This window comes from Daucus carota, chromosome 6 (genome assembly GCF_001625215.2).
Source record: "Daucus carota subsp. sativus chromosome 6, DH1 v3.0, whole genome shotgun sequence".
Lineage (NCBI taxonomy): Eukaryota > Viridiplantae > Streptophyta > Magnoliopsida > Apiales > Apiaceae > Daucus > Daucus carota.
Window position 1 is genome coordinate 21,364,151 of NC_030386.2, and position 22,495 is coordinate 21,386,645.

General features: G+C 34.8%; 2 protein-coding genes and 2 long non-coding RNA genes across 6 annotated transcripts; 1 reads left to right on the forward strand and 3 right to left on the reverse strand.

The window, feature by feature from the left end:
* The first annotated feature begins 620 nt into the window (after nt 1-620).
* On the forward strand, nt 621-1,592 carry LOC108225765 (2-hydroxyisoflavanone dehydratase). Its single transcript, XM_017400715.2, has one exon. The coding sequence runs from the start codon at nt 621-623 to the stop codon at nt 1,590-1,592; it is 972 nt and encodes a 323-aa protein (XP_017256204.1).
* Nucleotides 1,593-4,303: 2,711 nt separating this feature from the next.
* On the reverse strand, nt 4,304-6,652 carry LOC108225815 (uncharacterized). Of its 3 annotated transcripts, XR_010284216.1 has the most exons (6): nt 6,527-6,652; nt 5,911-6,253; nt 5,659-5,796; nt 5,489-5,577; nt 4,852-5,099; nt 4,304-4,657 (listed from the first exon to the last, which is right to left on the reverse strand). It is a non-coding gene; the product is annotated as an uncharacterized LOC108225815 (long non-coding RNA). The 3 variants fall into 3 exon arrangements; XR_010284214.1 differs by lacking the exon at nt 5,489-5,577; XR_010284215.1 differs by lacking the exon at nt 5,489-5,577 and having other exon boundaries at nt 4,776-5,099.
* Nucleotides 6,653-6,666: 14 nt separating this feature from the next.
* On the reverse strand, nt 6,667-8,727 carry LOC135146990 (uncharacterized). The gene is made up of 4 exons (XR_010284217.1): nt 8,587-8,727; nt 8,416-8,496; nt 7,681-7,816; nt 6,667-7,445 (listed from the first exon to the last, which is right to left on the reverse strand). It is a non-coding gene; the product is annotated as an uncharacterized LOC135146990 (long non-coding RNA).
* Nucleotides 8,728-10,330: 1,603 nt separating this feature from the next.
* LOC135147246 (uncharacterized) lies at nt 10,331-11,755 on the reverse strand. Its single transcript, XM_064080132.1, has one exon. The coding sequence runs from the start codon at nt 11,753-11,755 to the stop codon at nt 10,331-10,333; it is 1,425 nt and encodes a 474-aa protein (XP_063936202.1).
* Between the last annotated feature and the right edge of the window lie 10,740 nt (nt 11,756-22,495).

The window sequence follows — 22,495 nt, forward strand, 5'->3', positions numbered from 1 at the left end:
CAACAATCGTCTGAAAAAGAAAGTAAAGAAAAAGAAAGTAAAACTTCCATTTCTATAATATCACGGACATCCATCTAAATAAATCTTATCTTGTTGACATCATTAATTCAACGTATTAAAAGTTTTGCATCCGTCAACCCGCTTCTAAAAATGAAACTTTCATTCCAAAAATATCATAGCCATCTATCAACAAAAAAAGATTCTAAGTTGATTCTATCAACAGTATTTTAAAATTTTATTACCCAGCTCTTCTTTAAAATTAGACATGAAATAAATAATTTTAAAAAGACACTTGAAAAATAATTTATGAAGACGTAATGTTTTTTTTTTTTTTTTTGACGACGAAGATGTAATGTTAAAAAGACACATGAAATATAATTTTAGAGGCCAATAAGTGATGAGTAACATGTGTCGTTGAAAATGGACTATACTCTGTATCACTGTATCATTGAGGTAGTGGCCATATAAATTTCTACACCGAAGTTTCGGACTTGTGATGTAGTATCTCTTCTCTATATAAACTAACCATGCTGCATCACATTTACATCTAACCCTTTCGCACTACTTCAAGAAGCAAAACACAAACACATACAAACCACACTTGTCTTAAATTTCTTGACATGAGTTCTCTTGTCCAAATGATGAATTCTCCTCCTGATCAACTAGACTTGAAAACCACTGACATTGCTCACGAATTCCCTCCATTTCTTACGGTTTACAAAAATGGAACCATCAAGAGGAATGTTGGCAGCCCATTTATGCCTGCCCCGGAAAATCTAAACGGTGTAAGAACAAAAGATGTGGTGGTTTCATCTCATCCCAAAGTTACTGCTCGTATTTTCTTGCCAGAGTCTTTGACACCGGGAGAGAAACTCCCGGTGTTGGTTTATATTCACGGTGGCGGATTCTGCGTAGAATCCGCCTTGTCGTATTTCTACACTCCTTACGCTGCGTCCATTGCTTCCACTTGCAACGCTATCGTTGTTTCGGTTGACTACCGACTCGCGCCCGAACATCGAATTCCCGCGTGTTATGATGATTCATGGGAGGCCTTGAAATGGGTTGTTTCTCATGCATCCAGGTCGGGTCCGGACCCATGGGTAAACGAGCATGCTGATTTCGGGCGGGTTTTTCTGGCGGGTGATAGTGCTGGAGCTAATATTTCGCACACATTGGCTGCTTGGGCGGGGGTAAAAGGACTCGAATCGGATGTTAAGATTTCGGGTGTGATTATGGTCCATCCGTTTTTCGGGGATGGCAAGCCCGACGGTTTATGGGATTTTTGTTGCTCCGATGGGACAGGGCTTGATGACCCGAGATTGAACCCGGCAGCGGATCCGGCTCTGTTGGAGAAGCTTGCGTGTGGGAAAGTGTTGATTTGTACTGCTGAGAATGATATATTGAGACCGAGGGGTTGGAGTTATTTTGAGGCTCTAAAAGAGAGTGAGTGGAAAGGAGAGGTTGAGATTGTGGAAACAAAGGGGATGGGTCATGTGTTTCACCTGTTCAACCCGAATTGTGAAGAGGCCGTATCACTGATGAAATTGGTAGCATCGTTCATGAAAGATGACAAGGTCCTTTCTTTGTTATAGATCGCTAAGCTTGTATATCCAAGCTCATGTTGACATGCCATTGTGCTGGTAGATATAATCATATGTTCTTATGAACGAGATATGCTGATGAGGTTTGTGGGTTTGTAATATTATATCAGTTGACAAATTTATTTATCATGTATTTACGATGTTTTAAAAGATATTCAATGGATTTGATAAAAATACTTGTATTCGATAAATTTGTATATGTAATCCTCAGTGATAATCTGTTGAGATATGAAATCCGATTGTTTCTACGTGTTTAGATTGTTTTTTTTTTGAGAGAACGTATTTAGATTGTTGATAAATATGATTTTTGGATTGACATCATCTTTTAATTTCTCAATAATCAGCTGAATGTGACCAATGTTCAGCAACTTTGTCACACACTCTCTTTATATCTTTTAATCTTTAAATAATCAGCTGAATGTGACCAATGTTCAGCGACTTTGTCATACACTCTCTTTATATCAATTTCATGACAAAGTTAAAATAAGAACGCGTCTGATTTTAATTGTTTAACATTCAAACTCTTGTTCGGCCTCCACAAAAAAGTCTTTTTCGTGTTGCATTACTTGATAATCTACTGCTCCTATAAAGAATCTACCTACCAGGTAGGTATCTTGTGTCGATTTCACTTAATGACGTTATTTTGTTTTGTGTTGCATCGCTTGATAATTAACTGCTAAGTCTACGAACAATCTACCTAACAGGTATCAGGTATCAGAGTGTGCCTAATTTCATTTAATGACTCTGTTTTTTTTACTTTCTTGTTCCTCATCTTCTATAGTAATCATGTTAAATGCCTCCATCTCTTTAAACTCATTGTGTTGGGTAGTCATTCAAACTTAACTAATCTAAAAAAGAAATTCAAAATAAATTGAACTCTCACACACAATATTCTCACCATGTCATAAGAAATGACTTCATTTTAATGTTTAATTTTTTAAGAGATATTTAATACTTTTAGTCGATGTAAACCGTAACAAATAGAAAGTTCAATCATCAATGTTTTAAATCTATACGAAAAGAAAAGGTACGAAGTTCAAAGGCTTAAACCAGCCTAACAAGACAAACTTGTAATATGGCTATTCAACTTTTAAGATAACAAGCTGAACATTTAAAATCTTTTGTGCAGTCGTCTAATTAATGGCGAGCTTCACTGAGATTCATTTCATGTGCAATTTCTTCATTTTATCAACTTACTAAACAAGCCTAGTAATTTTGCATATGCATCGCTCAGAGTCTTCGACATGTTAGATGCAACGGAGCCCATGTTCGGATGGACATCCGCGGATCCTAAATAATAAAAGGATTTGTATGATGTACCCATGTACTGGTTCTAAACACTAAATTTTATATATTTGAGACATTTTAATTGGTGTATTTGTTTTTTACATGTGTTTATATGATTTCTCGTGTTTTCTCATACATTTACATGAATTTTGTAAAATTGTTCCCGTGAAAAACTTTATTACTACAAAGTCATCCACTCGTTTGAGGATGTGTTTTTCTATGTCTTTTGCTGGCATGGTCACAAGGCCATCTAGAATTACATGTGTTGGAAACAGGACACCAGCCAAGTCTTTCTTCGTACATCTAAACTTATTTGAAGCAAGATCAGTTTCCAAAAGTTGTTGCTAGATACAAATTTTTTCAAAACCTGCTAGGTACAAATCTTTAAGAAATAAATAATAGTACATTATAAGATTTATATAATCTAATTTAGTTTTTTTTGAAAATAATAGTACATAATAAGATTTATATAATCTAGTTTAGTTAAAATATAAACATACTGTAATAATAAAAGGAAGAAAATAAAATATACGGTCCAACAAAGAATTAAGACTTGATGGATCGTCTATTGATATCATCCAACTAAAATATAAACTAGTATGTTTGCCCGCGTTGCGGGCTGTACAATTAAATTTTTTTTTCAATATTATGGAAAAAGTTTTATATTTATTTTTCCAAATTTTTACAATAAATCTTTAATTTAACTTAATTAAATAATAAATTTTTATTTAATTTTTATTTTAAGAAATAGTTTGTTCATTTTCGTTATGTTCTCTTTCTCCTCTCTTTAATTGTGTTTTTGCGGATAATTTATGTTTTGCAATTAGATTTTTGGTTTTGGTTTTGAAATGTAAAGAATTTAATGTACATTCCCCGCACATTAATATTTTTTCAATGTTAACTAATAAGAAAATTATTTTATATTATAGGAACGGTATAAAATAAATATTTTCCAGTGTTACGGGTGGTACATTTAATTTTTTTAAAATATTAAAATAAAGTTTCATATTTATTATTTAAAAAGTAAGTTTTGTTACTTCTTTGTTAAATAAATCTCAAATATTGTTTTTGATCAGAAGCGCCTGACTTGTTGCATCCAAGAAGTCTTGGCCTCGTAATGATTACTCCAGTGAGTACATCATTTATTCTCTGTCAAATTTAATAAATTTACGCGATGAAAGCAATAATTTAACAGCGTTGATTGTGATAGCCAACAGTTTAGACTGGACTCTAGCGACTGAAGTAAATATGGGATTTGTCCAAATAACTTGTTAAAGCTCAAATCTCTACGAAGAAACAAAGCTTATATGACCAAAATAAAAAAAAATTAAGTGCAATAATATCATGAATAAGAACTTCATGCATGCTGCAGAAGCTCACCACAACAACCAAATATATAGTACTAAGCATTGGCGGAAAGACAATCCCATAATCATAATTTTATTCAACAAAAGGGCATACTCTAAAGCTCTGCTGTGTTAAACAGTCGCAAGAAACGAACCCAAACCAATGAAGTATTCGACATATCACAGGTAGAAAAACTATATAAGTTCAGTACAAAGGTAGTATTATGCTTAATGTAGCAGACAAAATAGATTTGGTATAGACAAATTTTTTGAGATACTCGTCCACAGCTGTGTATTTGACATAGGATATAGTGCTCAAACCTCCACACCAAATGAAGGTTCAATCTCAAAGCTGGTTCAATCTCCCTTCATAAATGTAGAATGACTGATAAATAGCAGCACATTGATCGGATTTGGGGGATTCTACAAAGAGTTTAACATAAAGGACAAAAAAACTTAGTAAACAACTTTGCCAGGATCAGTAAGATAATGGCCAATTATTATAATAACTTGAAGCAAAAAAATTTAGAAAATTCCTCACCTTCAATGTTCTTCAGGACTTGCTCCGGTCAATTATTATAATAATGTGAAGCAAAAAAATTTAAATAATTCCTCACCTTCAATGTTCTTCAGGACTTGCTCTTCTGGAACATATATCTTCTCAAGAGTTTTGCCTATCTTTTTCTCCCACAAAGACAGAACATCATTGAAAGAAAGTGTAATGTCCTCGGGTCATCTACAGCTTATATAGTGTAGGTTGCAATGTCTTCTTACTTGTTAAATGCCAGTGTGCATTCAGACCAAAACTGGTGTTGAGCCTTATGCAACTTTCTAATGAAGCTTTTATAGTGTACACACTACTTTCCTGCAAATGGAGGATTTGGATCTTAATGGAAATATGTCAAATATAAATCATTGGTAGTTGGAAACTATAGACAGGTATTGCAGAAAGCAAACAGAACATATATGCATTGCTGAAAAAAAAGCTAAAAATAGTATTACAAAAACGAAGGAGTCATTTCAGATTAGACTAAAAAGAGGCAAGAACCTAAAGAGAGAAGAAGCTTTACCAGAGTTTCAATTAATTTTGAAAATTTGAAATGTAATAGACGATTTAGGCGAGAGAATGACAGAAGGACGGAAAGAGTATAATTACGTAGAAATAAGAGTATAATTAGAATGCCATTTTTAGTTAAATGAATCAAGACTTGATGACTACTTTATATATCATATTGAAAGCACTCAACAGATGACCTGAATTTCTGGGGATGCATTATGCCTTTCTCCATTCCGATAGCAATTCTTACAACTTTCATACAGCTAACTATTGTCATAGTAAGGCTCTACAGTTGATGATAAATAAAACTTCCACAAATAAGCCGATGAAAAAGATGAAAAACATGTGTTAGTTAACATATACATACCTGCTGAACCCAACTACCATGAAATAAATCCCTTGACCAAATGATCAGCTAACAACATTTGTTCCAGTGGTCTGATCATATTTGATATATAGTCATGCTCGAGTTGTTCAGCATGTCATGAATGTACTGAGCCATGGTCTAATTCACAAAATACAGCATTGTTGAAGCAATAAAAATGCTAGATCATTTTTTGTAATAGAACAAAATGGTGTAAATTCAGAAGTCTTTATTGCTACTCTTTTGTGTGCATACCTCATGGCCTCTATATCCTCATTGTCTTTGATATTCTGCTAGTGAGAAAAACAGCTGCATATTCTCTCTTTCTCTTGATGATTTCCTATGCCTTGTGAAGAAACTGAATCGGGTTAGAACGTTCTATTCCATTTATTTCTGGAACTAAGACGTGTAAGAAATGAAATTGATTTCCCCATTGCTTCACGGCTCTAGAAGCATCAGCCATCTCAGCCACTCTGTAGCCACCAATGTTCCTAGTGAGCAAGACCAATGCAATAACAACTCCATTTCTCGACTTCTGGCTTGTTGCATCCATTTAGAGTCTTATCCCTAGAAAGATTACTCTTCTGAAAGGTTGTATCTGCCAACATTATGTTTATAAATTATATAATATATAGGCGTACAGAGGTGTAGCATATAATACAGTACAGTTAAGTTCTAAACAGAATTGCAAAATTACAACAGGAAATGCAATCATTTTTATTGACAGATTACATCTTAGAAAGTTGCAAATTTGTCGAATTGTATGTATTTTAATCAAATTAAAAATATTTTTTACTTATTTGGATGAGTAAAGAGATTCTTTAAATATTATGGAATCATGAAATCATAGTGAAGTAAAAGTAAGACATACCACTCCAAGCTTGGCCTTGATTTCTTGATTTCATCAAGTGAAAATGACATGGTAATCAGATCACTGCCAGAACTCCACTCATTCAGTCCCAGATCTTATTGGCGTCTTATCATCTTGCAGATTGCTGACTCCATCCAAAATTATAAGCAGAGTTAAACACAGTAGAAAGCCTCTTAGTCAAACGGTTAAAAACCCTCTTCATTTAGAAAATGAAATTTATTATAAACTGTTAATAACATGAATCAAGAAAGAAATCAAGCAAATAGAAATTTATTAAAGACGGGAATCAAGAAAGAAATCAAGAAAATAGAAATTTAATAAAGACAGGAATCAAGAAAGAAATCAAGCAAATATAAATTTATTAAAGACAGGAATCAAGAAAGAAATCAAGCAAATAGAAGTTTTCAGTGTTATGTGACTGAAGCTGTTTGTGCAAATGGAAATTGGGGCAAATTCTTTAAATATAATTCCTATAACATTTTCCTAATATTTTTGTGAGTGGAAATCTCTTAATACTTCCTAACAGGATAGGGAATTAAAAAGGACTGGAATTAATATAATTAAGATGAATATACTATAAATTATTCTTGTAACATAATTACAAACAAAATACAAATAATATATATTTACAAATAAATTACACAAAATATATTATAATTCATTTAGACAGAATGTATAAATGATTTCTATGTTGTATGGAATCAAACTTAAATGGGAACCTTAATATCCTACCCTCATAAAATTAATCCAAAATAAATTCAAAGGTCCCCAGTTTAGGTCTTTGTATTATATATATGCTTCTACACAGAGTCTAAGGAAGGCATACCTTGCTAGAATTGCATCGTATTGATTCAGAATGTAGGCAAAATTCCTCTGACAATGAAGTAGGATAGAGTCTTACATATTTCTTCCCAACAATCTGTAAACCAAGAAGCGCATAAATACCACAAACACATAAATATACGACTTTAGTCTAATATGTCTCGGATTCGATCTCAGAAGCCTACTCAAGTACTTTACTGTATACTAATATGAAAATGATTAGATTAAATAAACTACATTAGTAGATTAACAATCGTTTTCATTACAGATGTGTATTGCAATGCTTCATAATCAGTCCAATGATATAAACATGAGATGGATCAGATATAAACCTATTTTTTCTAATTTCATTTCTCTGAGCCATGGATAAGGTGATCCAATGCCAAGTGAAAGAGACATTAGGGAGAAAAACTGAAGCGTTGAGCTTATAGATGACCATCCATCCTCTAGAACCATCCCTGCCATTAACTGCAAAAATGATAGAGTTCAAGAGTGAGAGATTACAGATAGGAGTACAACAGTAAATAGTTCGGTAATATCTAATATGTCAATGACTACATACTTTTGTTAGACAAAAATCTATACGAAAAATAGATGATATTAAAATAAAATTCGTGAAAATACATTGTATACCTTCTATGTAAGAACCTTGTAAAATTAACATACCAAAATTGTTACCCAGTTTTGATTTTCAATCTCCAATTAGACAACCAACTTCGACCCTCAATAATAATCTATAAAATCACAAATACGACATCACACAGATATACTACAAATAAAGAAACAAAATCTGAAAAAATGAAATATTTATTAATTATAGAAATCACGAAAATTCATATGACAACAAAAGACAACTCATAATTTGTAGCAAATCTATCACTTAATATTGATTTATTATATAAACAAACATAAAATATGCAAACTCAATTAACACTTTATGCAAACAGATGGCGTGCAAACTGTAAATAACAAATGGAGTCAGACAACACTAATTGGAGCAAACAACAGAATCACAACAAAATCGCTTAAAAATTTATAATTGGCAGAGATGGGTCACAGAAAATTACCCAATTTCGGTGCCGGTGACTTGAGAGGAGCCTTTTCAAGAGAATCCATCTATTACAGCTGAAGCAAATACATCTGAAAAACTTGAAAAATGAAGAAGTGATACAATCAATGGAGATATTTGAGAATAGAATGAAAAGTAACAAAAAAGAAAACGGGGGAAGAAGTTTTACCTGCAACAGTCGTATTAATTTTGAAAAATTTGAATGTAGGAAGATGATTTGGGGTAAGAGAATCTGGGAGGGATGAGCGACGCGTGGAAGTTTGGTAAGAGAAAGAATGGTTTAGATTGCACGTGAAATTACACACCTAGAGGGGGGGTGAATAGGTGTTATGGCTAATATACCCGATTTTTATAAGTTACCGAATAATTAATCTGTCAAAGACAGCCTGCTGTTAATTTTCAGAGTAAACTGTTAGCCTGCTAATAAGATAAATGCAATGCAGATAATGTAAAGCAGTATGCTAGCAACACCAAGAATTTTAGCCAGGTTCGACCCCTAACCCTAATGGTCTACGTCCTGGTCCCCTACCAACTGGTAAGAGATTATATTATTAATCAAGAAATGTCAACGATTACAAGATTCAATAATATAACTCCCTTTCTCCCTTGTTCCTGTTATCAGCCTGCTGAAATCCCTGAACCACGAACCAAAAGCTCTCCAAGACCTATACTTCCCAAGTATACTCTTCTAGCTAACTAGTCCCCTTGTTCCCTTGTTTCACAAGCTCGATACACAGCAACAAAACATTACACCTTGAACAATACAATGAATAAGTGTAATACAACCGAAACTATGAACTCTCAATATAGATATATATACGAATATAAGCACTAGAGCTCAACAAAAGATTTAGCAATGTAAAGAGTTGTATTTCAGAAAGCTTGGTGTGTTCTCCTTGTTCTCTTCCGAAAATGAAAGCACACACAAATTTATATACATCATACCAACGGTCATAATCCAACAAATTTCCCAACGATCTTGGTAACAACCTCACGTTTAAATTTGAATTGAATGATGAATGTTTGGATGATATATGTTTACTGAGTAAAAGATAAAATCCATTTGAAATCATCTCAGTAAGACATTTAAATTAAAACCCGTTTGAAACAAAATAGGAGTTTGTTAAAGATAAGATTCTTTGAGATAAAATCTCCTATTTGTTAGGAAAACGTTTTTGAATGAAAACCCTTTATAAAACCGAGCTCTAATATTTATATAAGATATATACAAATATTAGAATCCTTACAAAGTCGTTTCCTATTAAATCTCCTTGAAAATAGACTTTGATCTTTATCCGATTGTTTCTCTGATCACGCTGTAAGCCTGCTGATAGCTCGTAAATATTCCTGTAAGCTTGCTGACAGCTATAATCATGCTAACATCCTGAAATACTGTTAGTCCGCATAAACAACCTTTGATAGCATGCTTACACATATCAGTTTCATGTTATTAGCTTGCTGTTAGTGTTATCATCAAAACCTTGAGAGTATCAATCTCCCCCTTTTTGATGATTACACTATATTAGGAAAAGTAATAAACTCCCCCTAAATATAGCAATCTAATATCACTGAACTTTCACAATTATCACAGAGAATAAAATCTAACAAATATATCTATTTCACAGATATGCAAAATTTAACACAGAAAGCAATTAACCAAAGCAAATATGCATAGATAATTAACCAGGATAAACCACCTGGTATCCAACAAAAATTATCCAAACACAAACCAAGTTAACTCAGGATAAACCACCTGAGACTATCAAATCAAATCCAAACCAACCAACAAAAACTCAGTCTTAAAGCAAATAAACTTAGGGCCAATAATGTACTTAAGCAGATAACACAAACTTAAGCAAAGTATTATTAATTTCCTAATTTCCTCCCCCTTAATCATTAAAAAGGTGAGAAAATCAAGTTCCAGGCTTGTCCTGTTCATCCTTCTCCAATCCATACTTCTTGGCAAGCTCTGCCGCAATCACATTCCGAGCTAGCATCTCTTCCCCTGCAGCAGCATACTTGGAGTCCGTTCCAGCAGCCTCCTTCAAAGCATCCATAGCTGTTCTTGGCCGTGGGCTATCAGTAACATCATCCTCAGAAGTGAAAGTAGCCTTCACATCAGATGAACCCCCGGAGCCATACATCCTTTTGCAGAGCTCATAAGCAAAGCTTCCCGAACTGCATTTCTCTGAAGCAGTTGAAGTTCTAGCCCCAAACATCATGTCCTTCCAGAAAGCAAACTGAGAATTTAACTCAATCATCTTCTCAGACAACTGCTTCTGCCCGTCCACCAGCTGCTGATGATTAGTACGAAGCTCTTCCATATATTCCTGAATCTCCTGTGCAGAGATTCCCAAATCAACAACGTTCACAGAATGTGTAGGAGGTGGAGGTGGAGGAATTTCAACCACAATCAGATTCCCATCCTTATCCAACTTCAAATTTGACTGAGATAGAAACTTAACATCCAAAAATTCTTTAGCAGTAATAGTGTCCTCATCAACAAATGACACTCCAAACCATTCAAAAACTCTGGTTAAAAGTAACCCATATGGTAAACCCCCAGAAGATTTACCCTCAACTGCATCCAACATGTTTTTAAGAATCAAATCTGGCAAATCAAACTTTCGACCCGCCATGATCATAGCAACAACCACAATATCTTGTGAAGACAGATTAGACCTAGTACCAAGCCTAGGACTAACATTATCAATTGACAGCTTAAAAAGTGCTTGAGCAAGAGGAAGCAACTGAGTAGTGGAAGGAAACATATTCTCAGACACATTATCAGACCCAGTTATCAATTTTAATTGATCTTGGTGAGAGAACCCCTCAACACTTTTTGGACCTCTCTTAGTGTGAATAGACAGAGTGGATGGTGGTATTTTTAAAATCGCACCCAAAAACATGGAGGACAAACAGATCTTAACATCAGAAACAAACGAGACATACTGATCAGATCCAACCAACTGTAGATTCGCATAAAATTCTCTAACTAACGCAGGATAGCAAGTTTTAGGCAAATCAACCAAAAAGGACTGAAACCCTAAATCCTCAAAAAGCTTAACTATACCACAAGAGTACAAAGCTTTTCCAGAAAGAGGCTTACCCAAGATGACCTTGCGGCCGGCAAGACCTCGAACAGCCAACATCTCCGATTTGGGCTTTTTCTGAGATGATTCAATCCCGACCTCATCGCGATTCACTCCAGATAACTCATCACCACTGTCAACAGTCACCAGCTCATCGTCATCTTCGTCAATCAACTTGCGCTTTTGAGATGTCGAAGTAGGCTGAGGAGTGTGAGCCTTGACGTTTGCTCTAGTCTTCTTCCTCATCGCTAGTCTCAAACCGATTGATGCAATTGTGATTACAGAGAGCTTTCGGAGTAGGTGAGATAAAACCCTAGCGTCTCGGGGAGGATTGTATATGTAGTTGAAGAGGCGTGGAGAGAGTATGTATTTCAAAACTCTTTTAACAATTATCAGGGGAGTATTTTTAGGAATAAAATTAAACGAACTAAAATTCCTAAAAAATTCATGTTTATCGACTAGATACCAAATAACTCAAAATAGTTAACAGTACTTATCACTTATCACATATATATATCCCTAGAATTAACATTTGAATTTTAAACTTATCATAAATTGCACAGATAAGCACATAATCACGTATCAAAATTCAACACAAAATTTCAACATTCTAAACTTACAACGGCAATATCATTTAAGAGCACAGATTTCAAATTAACACTTGAACTGACCGGCATGCAAAATAAACAAAAATTATGTAAAATGCTAGGAGTAAGCTGATAGTACCCGGACCATGCTTAAGAGCCTGCTGACTGCACATCACACATACCCAATTCCCTTCGCAGCACGACATAACGTTCTTCAGGAAGAGGTTTTGTGAAGATGTCAGCTAGCTGATCTGCTGTAGCCACAAAAATAAGCTTGACAGCACCCTTTGCAACATTGTCTCTCAGAAAATGATGTCGAACATCAATATGCTTTGTCCTTGAATGATTGACTGGATTTTCTGAAATGTTGATTGTACTTGTGTTGTCACAAAAGATAGGAGTTTGCTTGCATTTGATTCCAAAATCCTTCAATTGTTGTCTCATCCATAGCATTTGAGAGCAACAGCTACCAGCTGCTAAATACTCCCCCTCAGCCGTAGATAGAGCAACTGAAGTTTGCTTCTTGCTTAACCAAGAAACTAAGCTTTGACCCAAAAATGCACAAACACCACTTGTACTTTTTCTATCAGTTTGACTACCTGCATAATCTGCATCACTATACCCAACAAGATCAAAAGCATTTGTGATAGGATAGAATAAGCCCAAAGTAATTGTTCCACTTAAATATTTAAAAATTCTTTTAACAGCTTGTAAGTGAGAATCCTTTGGTTTTGCTTGAAATCTAGCACAAACACAAACACTATACATAATATCAGGTCTAGAGGCTGTAAGATAAAGTAAACTACCAATCATACCTCTATACGTTCGAATATCAACATCTTTACCATTTTCATCTGCTGTCAGCTTGCTGACAACGCTCATCGGTGTTGATTTCGCCTTGATATTCTCATATCCAAATCTTTTGAGTAGATTCTTGATATACTTGGATTGATGCACATAAATTCCTTCTGGAGTTTGCTTAATTTGGAGCCCCAAGAAATAATTGAGCTCTCCCATCATGCTCATGTCAAACTCACTATGCATGCACTTTGAAAACCACTTACACAAAGAATCATTAGTAGATCCAAATATAATATCATCTACATAAATTTGAACAACTAATATATCTTGACCTTTAATAATGGTAAACAAAGTAGGATCAATTTTACCTCTTATAAAGCCATTTTTGATCAAAAATTCACTTAACCTTTCATACCATGATCGAGGTGCTTGCCTTAATCCATATAGTGCCTTCTTGAGCTTGTAGACACGGTTGGGATATTTTTCATCCTCGAATCCTGGTGGTTGCTTCACATAGACTTCTTCCTTTAGATATCCATTTAAGAATGCACTTTTGACGTCCATTTGATGTAGCTTGAACTTCTTGTAGCATGCAAATGATAACAGCATCCTAATAGATTCCAATCTTGCAACCGGAGCATATGTTTGATCAAAATCAATTCCTTCTTGTTGATTGTATCCTTGTGCAACAAGTCTAGCTTTGTTCCGAGTGATAGTACCAAATTCATCAACTTTATTCTTGAACACCCATTTGGTTCCAACAATTGAAGCATCCTCTGGTGGATCTACAAGTTCCCAAACATCACACCTTTCAAATTGGTTGAGTTCTTCTTGCATTGCCATGATCCAATTTTCATCTTGTAAAGCTTCTTGAACATTCTTTGGTTCCTCTTGAGCTATGAAGGCAGCATAAGCACAAATGTTGGCTTGAGCTTTCCTTGTCTTGATTCCAGCTGATTTATCTCCAATGATCAACTGAGGAGGATGATTCTTCACTGTTCTAGTTGATTTTGGTAGATTATGTTGAGCTATGACCTCTTCATTCCTTGTAGTCTGCCTAGGAGGAGTCTGATCGACAACATTTTGGCTTGCTGATGAAGTTTGACCTCTGGATTCATCCAATGTGAGCTTTGACATCTTATCCAAGGTTTCTTCAAGAGATGGAGTGGATTCAGTAGCTTTATTGCCTTCTGAAGTTGTGGCAGTTGACTTGTCAGCTTGCTGATTTCCAGTTTCCTGCACTGTCAGCTTGCTGCCAGTACCTGTACCTGCACATTCTTCCTCATCTCTTGCAAGATCATCAGTAGACTCTTGAAATGAAACATCAATAGATTCTTCAACAGTATGTTTAGCAAGATTATACACTCTATAAGCACGACTTGTTAAAGAATAACCCAAGAATATAGCTTCATAAGATTTAGAGTCGAATTTACCATCCCTATCAATGGTTTTGAGTACGAAGCACTTAGATCCAAAAACTTTGAAGTAGCTGATGTTAGGCTTCTTTTTCCTTAGCAATTCATAGGGAGTCTTGTTGAGAATTGGCCTGATAAGCACTCTGTTAAGAACATAGCATGCTGTGTTGACAGCTTCTGCCCAGAAACTTCTTGGCAGCTTGCTCTCCTGCAGCACTGTCCTAGCTGTTTCTTGTAAGGACCTGTTCTTACGCTCTACAACTCCATTTTGCTGAGGTGTACGAGGTGCTGAGAACTCATGTGAGATTCCTCTTTCTTCACAATAAGTAATGAAGTCTTTTTGGAATTCCCCACCATGATCACTTCGAATACCTACAAGTCTTGTATCTAGTTTGTTCTCAAGCAACTTGATTAGTTTCTCAAATTCACTAAAAGCACAATCTTTAGTACGCAAGAATAATACCCAAGTGAATCTAGAATAATCATCAACAATAACAAAGGCATATTGTTTACCTCCAATACTCTTATAAGCTTCGGGACCAAAAAGATCCAAGTGAAGAAGCTCTAAAGGTTTAGAAGTAGATACCATTTTCTTTGCCTTATGTGGAGTCCTTGTTTGCTTTCCCAATTGACAAGCAGAACATGTCTCCATCTTGACATACTTAAGCTTTGGTAGTCCTCGAACAAGCTTCTTTGCTGACAGCTTGCTGAGATGATCCATATGAGCATGTCCAAGCCTTCTATGCCAAATTTCTGGATTGTTATCCACAGCTGCTAAACAAACACCTGCCTCCTGTTCTTCAAAGTTCAAAACATATATATTTCCTTCTCGTTTTGCAACTAGAGGAGTTTTGTTAGCACCAACAAGTATAGTACATTCATCCTTACCAAAGTTAACAATATGACCATCATCAAATAACTGACTTATACTAAGCAAGTTATAAGTAAGACCTTTAACATATTGTACCTTGTTGATAGAAATGATACTATTACCTATAGTTCCTTTGCCAAGAATAGGAAGAGTTTTGCTATCACCAATTGTGACACGTCCACCCTTCTTCATCTTCAAGCTTAGAAACTGAGATTTGTCTCCACTCATGTGCCTAGTGCATCCACTATCCAATATCCATTGATTTGGCTTTACTTTAGACACGAGACAAACCTACAAAACAAACACAAGCAACTCAACGTTTTGGTACCCAAATTTTGTTGGGTCCAGCAGTGTTAGATGATAAAACATATAGAACATTTAGATCAGATTTCTTGATCCACATTTGGACCACTTTAGAACTCTTCTTCCATATTCTGTCAGTCTTATCAGCATACTGTCCTGGAGCTGTCTTCTGTCTGTTTCTGTTGTCAGCATACTGTCTGTGAACTGACTTCTTTCTCCAGCTTGCTGATTGTGTACTCTTCATTGGACAATTATTAGCAAGATGGCCCTTCTTTCCACACTTATGACAAGTCACCCAAGGCATGGCATAATTATATGGAATGCCATTTTTCCCTTCATATCTCATTGATGATGTGGATGTAGAAGCTGCACCAATGCCTCCTTTGTCATGAGAACCTTTAGCTTGTTTCATCATAGATTTGAGACTTTCTTCTCCTTGAACAAACTTTCCCATGGCTTTCTGAAGATCTTTGACTTCTTGCTCCAATGATTTGATCTTTTCAGCTTGAATAGAGATTTCGGCTAAGCTTTGAGCTTTGCTTAACTCGAATGCCTCCAAGCTAGCATCCTTAGATTTAAGATCTGCTCTCAGCGAGCTGAGTTCCTTCATGAGTGTATCATTCCTTCTTTGGATTTGCATGTTGTTCCCTTCAAGTTGTGAGATTTGTTCCTTGAGAGTAGCAATGATTCCACTGCTTGCCTTGGCACTCTTTTCATTCAAGAAATCACCTATGACTTTCTTCAAATGAACATTTTCTTTCTCGAGCTCATAGTTCTCATTCTTTAGATCAATGAGTTCCATAATTGATAGACAACTCTTATCCTGCATGGTTAGTTCACAAGATGTTGTATCAATAGAATGTAATTCAGAATTAATAGAATGTACCTCACTATTAGTCTCTGAATCCGAATCGGTTGTCTCTATTGAGCCATCGAGACCAACAAGAGCCAAGTTAACCATCTCATCACTTGAACCATCAGAAGCTGATTCATCTTCATCATCACTCCATGTGAGAAGTGCCTTTGATTTCTTTTTGTTCTTGTAATCAGCTTGCTGTTTAGGCGGCTTAGACTTGTTTTTCAGCTTGTAGCAATCCCTTTTGAAATGTCCTTTCTTGCCACATTCGAAACATGCATCATCTTTTGGATCTTTCTTTGCACCAAAAGCTTTGCCCTTTTCTCTTTTCATCTTATTCTTCTTTTCGATCATTCTCTTGATTTTTCTGGACATAAGAGCTAGATCCTCATCTGATTCTGTTTCCTCATCTGATTCCAGCCTGCTGGCAGTAGAGTGGAGTGCAAGATTCTTCATTTTCTCTGTTGGCAGCTTGCTGCTTTCTGAGCTGTTAGCTTCAATCTTAGCTTCAAATTGTTCCAACTCAGCAAATATAGCCAGGTGATCCATAGTATCAATGTTGAGAGCTGACTCCAATGCTGTGACCTTGGCACCATATTCGAACGGAGCTGCATTTAGAATATTCATGTTGATTTCCGATTGAGGAATCTTTTTCCCAAGTCTTTCAAGGCTGTTAAGAGTAACTTGGAATCTAGCTTGGCTTTCACGAATGGATTCTCCCTTCTTGATAGCGAAGCTTCCAAATTCTTTCATAAGCTTTCCGAGCTTGACCTTCTTTAGACCTTGTGAGCCTTCATGATACGTTTCCAATGCATCCCAAATTTCCTTTGCTGTTTTGAGAGAGGAGACCTTGTCATATTCAGCTTGATTCAGCCCATTGATCAATGTACTCCTTGCTTTTCCATTGGCAGCAACCTTTGATAGCTCGTCCGCTGTGAGAACATCAACGTCCTTGACTTTGCCATCTTTATCAAGATATTCATAAGGGCCTCTTTGCACAACTCTTTGCATTAGGGGATCTCTGGATAGATGAGCCTCCATTTGGCCTTTCCACCAATTGTAGTTGTCAGAACCCGTGAGGAGAGGAGCTCTAAAATCAGACTTTCCCTGAAAGTTATCAGCCATATCGATCGATACTATTCCTGTTACAGAAGTATTAGTACAAACACAGCTCTGATACCAATTGAAATTACACACCTAGAGGGGGGGTGAATAGGTGTTATGGCTAATATACCCGATTTTTATAAGTTACCGAATAATTAATCTGTCAAAGACAGCCTGCTGTTAATTTTCAGAGTAAACTGTTAGCCTGCTAATAAGATAAATGCAATGCAGATAATGTAAAGCAGTATGCTAGCAACACCAAGAATTTTAGCCAGGTTCGACCCCTAACCCTAATGGTCTACGTCCTGGTCCCCTACCAACTGGTAAGAGATTATATTATTAATCAAGAAATGTCAACGATTACAAGATTCAATAATATAACTCCCTTTCTCCCTTGTTCCTGTTATCAGCCTGCTGAAACCCCTGAACCACGAACCAAAAGCTCTCCAAGACCTATACTTCCCAAGTATACTCTTCTAGCTAACTAGTCCCCTTGTTCCCTTGTTTCACAAGCTCGATACACAGCAACAAAACATTACACCTTGAACAATACAATGAATAAGTGTAATACAACCGAAACTATGAACTCTCAATATAGATATATATACGAATATAAGCACTAGAGCTCAACAAAAGATTTAGCAATGTAAAGAGTTGTATTTCAGAAAGCTTGGTGTGTTCTCCTTGTTCTCTTCCGAAAATGAAAGCACACACAAATTTATATACATCATACCAACGGTCATAATCCAACAAATTTCCCAACGATCTTGGTAACAACCTCACGTTTAAATTTGAATTGAATGATGAATGTTTGGATGATATATGTTTACTGAGTAAAAGATAAAATCCATTTGAAATCATCTCAGTAAGACATTTAAATTAAAACCCGTTTGAAACAAAATAGGAGTTTGTTAAAGATAAGATTCTTTGAGATAAAATCTCCTATTTGTTAGGAAAACGTTTTTGAATGAAAACCCTTTATAAAACCGAGCTCTAATATTTATATAAGATATATACAAATATTAGAATCCTTACAAAGTCGTTTCCTATTAAATCTCCTTGAAAATAGACTTTGATCTTTATCCGATTGTTTCTCTGATCACGCTGTAAGCCTGCTGATAGCTCGTAAATATTCCTGTAAGCTTGCTGACAGCTATAATCATGCTAACATCCTGAAATACTGTTAGTCCGCATAAACAACCTTTGATAGCATGCTTACACATATCAGTTTCATGTTATTAGCTTGCTGTTAGTGTTATCATCAAAACCTTTAGAGTATCAGCACGTACGTATACATACGGGTATTGTACAAAGCTGCTTTTGAAAATACAGTAAATACATATGGGTCAAATGGTCATTTGGAGCCTAAAAAAACAACAGGCTTTATAATATAGATAGATATCCAAATTTTTATGTTACAGTATACTCTTGCAAAGTTTCTAATATTATAATTTTGTCGAGCACGGTTGGATAGCTCAGTGGTAAAGAGCTTATCCTCTGTCGTCCCAGGTCCTGGGTTCGACCCTGGCTCACCCCGAGAGTTTCGTAGAACAGATACTCATTTGTAAGGTTATAAGCCATATTTGTCAAAAAAAATATTATAATTTTGTCTTTGACCAAAATAATATCGAAATTTGCCTTATTATTTACTCTCCACCTAAATATTTCCGTTTGCTAATAAAATATTGATATAGGCAGGATAAGGGTGATCAATGAGTATATATATTTACCGGTGTTCTAAAAATTTCCGATTTAACCGATAAATTCGCGATTAATTTCCGATTCTAAAAATTTCTGATTTTTGAAATCCGATTAATCCTTAATTATAAATTTTTCTCAATCGAAGTATACATAATAATTTATTAAAATAGAAAACAATATTACTTTAAATATTAACAATTATAGAATTTATGATATAGTAAATATATTTGTTATTAAATAACTAATATAATAATAACTAAATATTAAAAATAATATTTTAATATTAAAATACAACCGATTTTCATCTGATTAATCCTTCCGATAAATCTCCGGATTTTTCGTCAATCCTAAATCGGTAGCTCAACCGATTTGGTTCGATTCCCGATTCCTGTAACACTAATATTTACAGATCAATATTAATTTTGTTTATATTTGTTGATAATTTTTATTTCGAGCTTGCACTTTTATTAGCGCAGAGTCATGCACTCATCTGGTGAAAGACTTTTAACATGCGAAAATTTCAAATTCTTCGTTGACACGGTCACACACTCACCTTTAATCAAGACCATCAGTAATTATATATTATATACCTGTTGAAAACAAGACGTCAACCAAGTCTTTCTTTCCAGAACTAGTCCTTTTTTATACCAAAACAATTTCCAAATGTCGTCGATAGATACAATTATACAAATGTTTTTTTTTTTTGTTTTTCTTTCGACTGGATATTAATTTTTAAGAAAAGTATACACTTCGAAAGGTTTATCTAAATAAAATATCTATAATTTATCTGATTATAATTTTTCCCAGGATGGTGACCTCCAAATAGACAAGGGATTATATCGAATTGTTTCTCGATATCATCTATTCCTAATTAAAATAGGAATCAAGATCTTCCTTGTTACTAAAATTTTACCTAATTATTCACTCTCAACTTGGATTTTTCCGTTTGTTAATAAAAGATCCATGATATTAGCAAGATCGTGTGATAACTCAATATTTTCTTAAGCAACATTTATTCTAAGCTGGCACTGCTTGTTCGTAGAATTTAAGCCACCATATTGGTAGATAGCAGTTGAGAAAGTTTTATCTTTTGTATTTTCTTGAAATTAAAAACTTAGGCTGCTCAGCTATTTGATTTTTTATTTAAAATAGTGTCAGTTGTCAGAGTTTTTCTAATTGATGTCCAGCTTTCAAATTATTTGTTATGGTTTACTAATTTACTTAAATAAGTAAGCTTTCGCTGAATATGAGAAACAAATGCGTCACAAATTGTGTCCGTATATGTTGTTTTCTAAATACTTTGATATTTTATTACCAAACATCAACATGCATGTATCTTTCTCATCTGTGTTTCTTGAGCATTTTTCAAATTTTACTCAAAAATGAAAACGACATTTCTAAATGTTTGTGGGGAAGTCGGGTGCCTGTGAGGCTGTGACGCCCGTTCTTGACCAAACGTATTATTTTTACAGTTTTATTAATCTCAATTATAATAGTTGCATGGAAAAATAGACATGACCCAAATTAGACGGCAATTGGTGTCAAATAAGTCTTGCCTTGGCCAGAGAGTTTAGTATCTCCGATCATGAGAAACTCTTAGCTAATAGTCTAGGTTGCTCACCAAAATTAACAATTATAACCAATAACAGCAGTTCAACCATAGAAAACCTCTTATTTATAATTATAGCCATCTCATGGATGATAATATTTGTCGAACCACTACAGATCTGTACTGAATTCCAATTAATCTCCTGCAATTTATTTTCTTCCTTCTCGCTGATTACATATTATTTATTATCATATTAAACTGATATATTCTATTTATAACAATCTAAAAATTAATAACATACTTTTTTTTAAATTATAGTCAGTCAATATAGCCAATACTATTGAAGCACAATATTTTACAGGTTGAGCAAATTTTACGTGTAATGTCTTGCACGTATAATTTAGCCAACGATTATAACCAACGCGGCCAAGGGAGATGAGTCTGTTCTGTAACTTTTTTTTAGAAATACTAACGTTTTCATTTTAATCAACGCTTTAGGTTAATGTCATCATCCGGGTTTTAATGAAAAAATATTACTATTGAATTAGTAACATATATCACAAGTAACGAAACTGGTTCATTTATAGTTAATATTAATATAGGGCTTTATAATTTACTATTAACATGAAATTTGTGAAAATTATATTAAATTATAAAAAAGTTTATGTAAATATTAATAAATTCGAGCCAATAAAACGACAAATAATGTATCATTATAAATGCCCTTGTTTGGGCGGAGGAAGCAACTTCGGCTTTTGATTTTTGTTTTTCTTGATTTTTTTTGTGTAAATAAACACTCTTAAGAAGGAAGTCTTTTGTGTAAATAAACATTCTTAAGAAGTCGTCAGAAGGAAATCGGAAGTAAAATTTTTATTTACAACTCCTACTTATTTCTTAAACATTTTAAGGACTTCTATCTTTTTTAAAATTAACCCGGACAACCTCGTAATTTTCTTCACAAGAGTTGAGCCTCGTAGCATGTCTATATAAACTACTCACAGTTAGAGCTGTTCACGAACCGAGCCGAGCCGAGTTTTGACCGAACCGAGCCGAGCTTTAATTTTTTTTCTGACGAGCCGAGCCGAGCCGAGCTTTTTAATCGAACAAAAATTGTGTTCAAGCTCGGCTCGTTAACTAACGAGCCGAACACGAGCTTGTTCGCGAACAAATACGAGCCGAGCCGAGTCGAGTCGAGTCGAGCCGAGCCAGAAAAAAATAAGGACAAACCGCTAGTTGACTCTTAAAATAGCTAACCTAATAATTTCAATTTTTTTTGAAACTTTGTTTATATCACTAAAATGTATATATGTTAACATCCATACAGTTGGATCGGTAAAAAATATTTTTTAAAATATTGAAACACTAAATTAGGATTAAACACTAGTTAGCGGTACTAGTCAAACTTCTACTTGCCTGTTAAAAACCAAATAAAATTATTATTTCCTAAAATTTTGTTTACATCACTAAAATATATATATATATATATATATATATATATATATATATATTATGTTGAATTCTCAGTCCAATAACATATATAAATTATAAAAAAAACCCCGAAAATATTACATTTTTTCGAGCTTTAACGAGCCGAACTCGAGCCGAACGAGCTCGAGCCGAGCTCGAGCCGAGCTCGAGCCGAACATACTAAAAGCTCGGCTCGAGCTCGTTTACTTAACGAACAATTTTTTGTGTTCGAGCTCGAGCTCGTTAACTTAACGAGCCGAGCCGAACGAGCTCTTAACGAGCCGAGCTCGAGCTTGTTCGCGAACAGCTCGGTTCGTTAAACAGCCCTACTC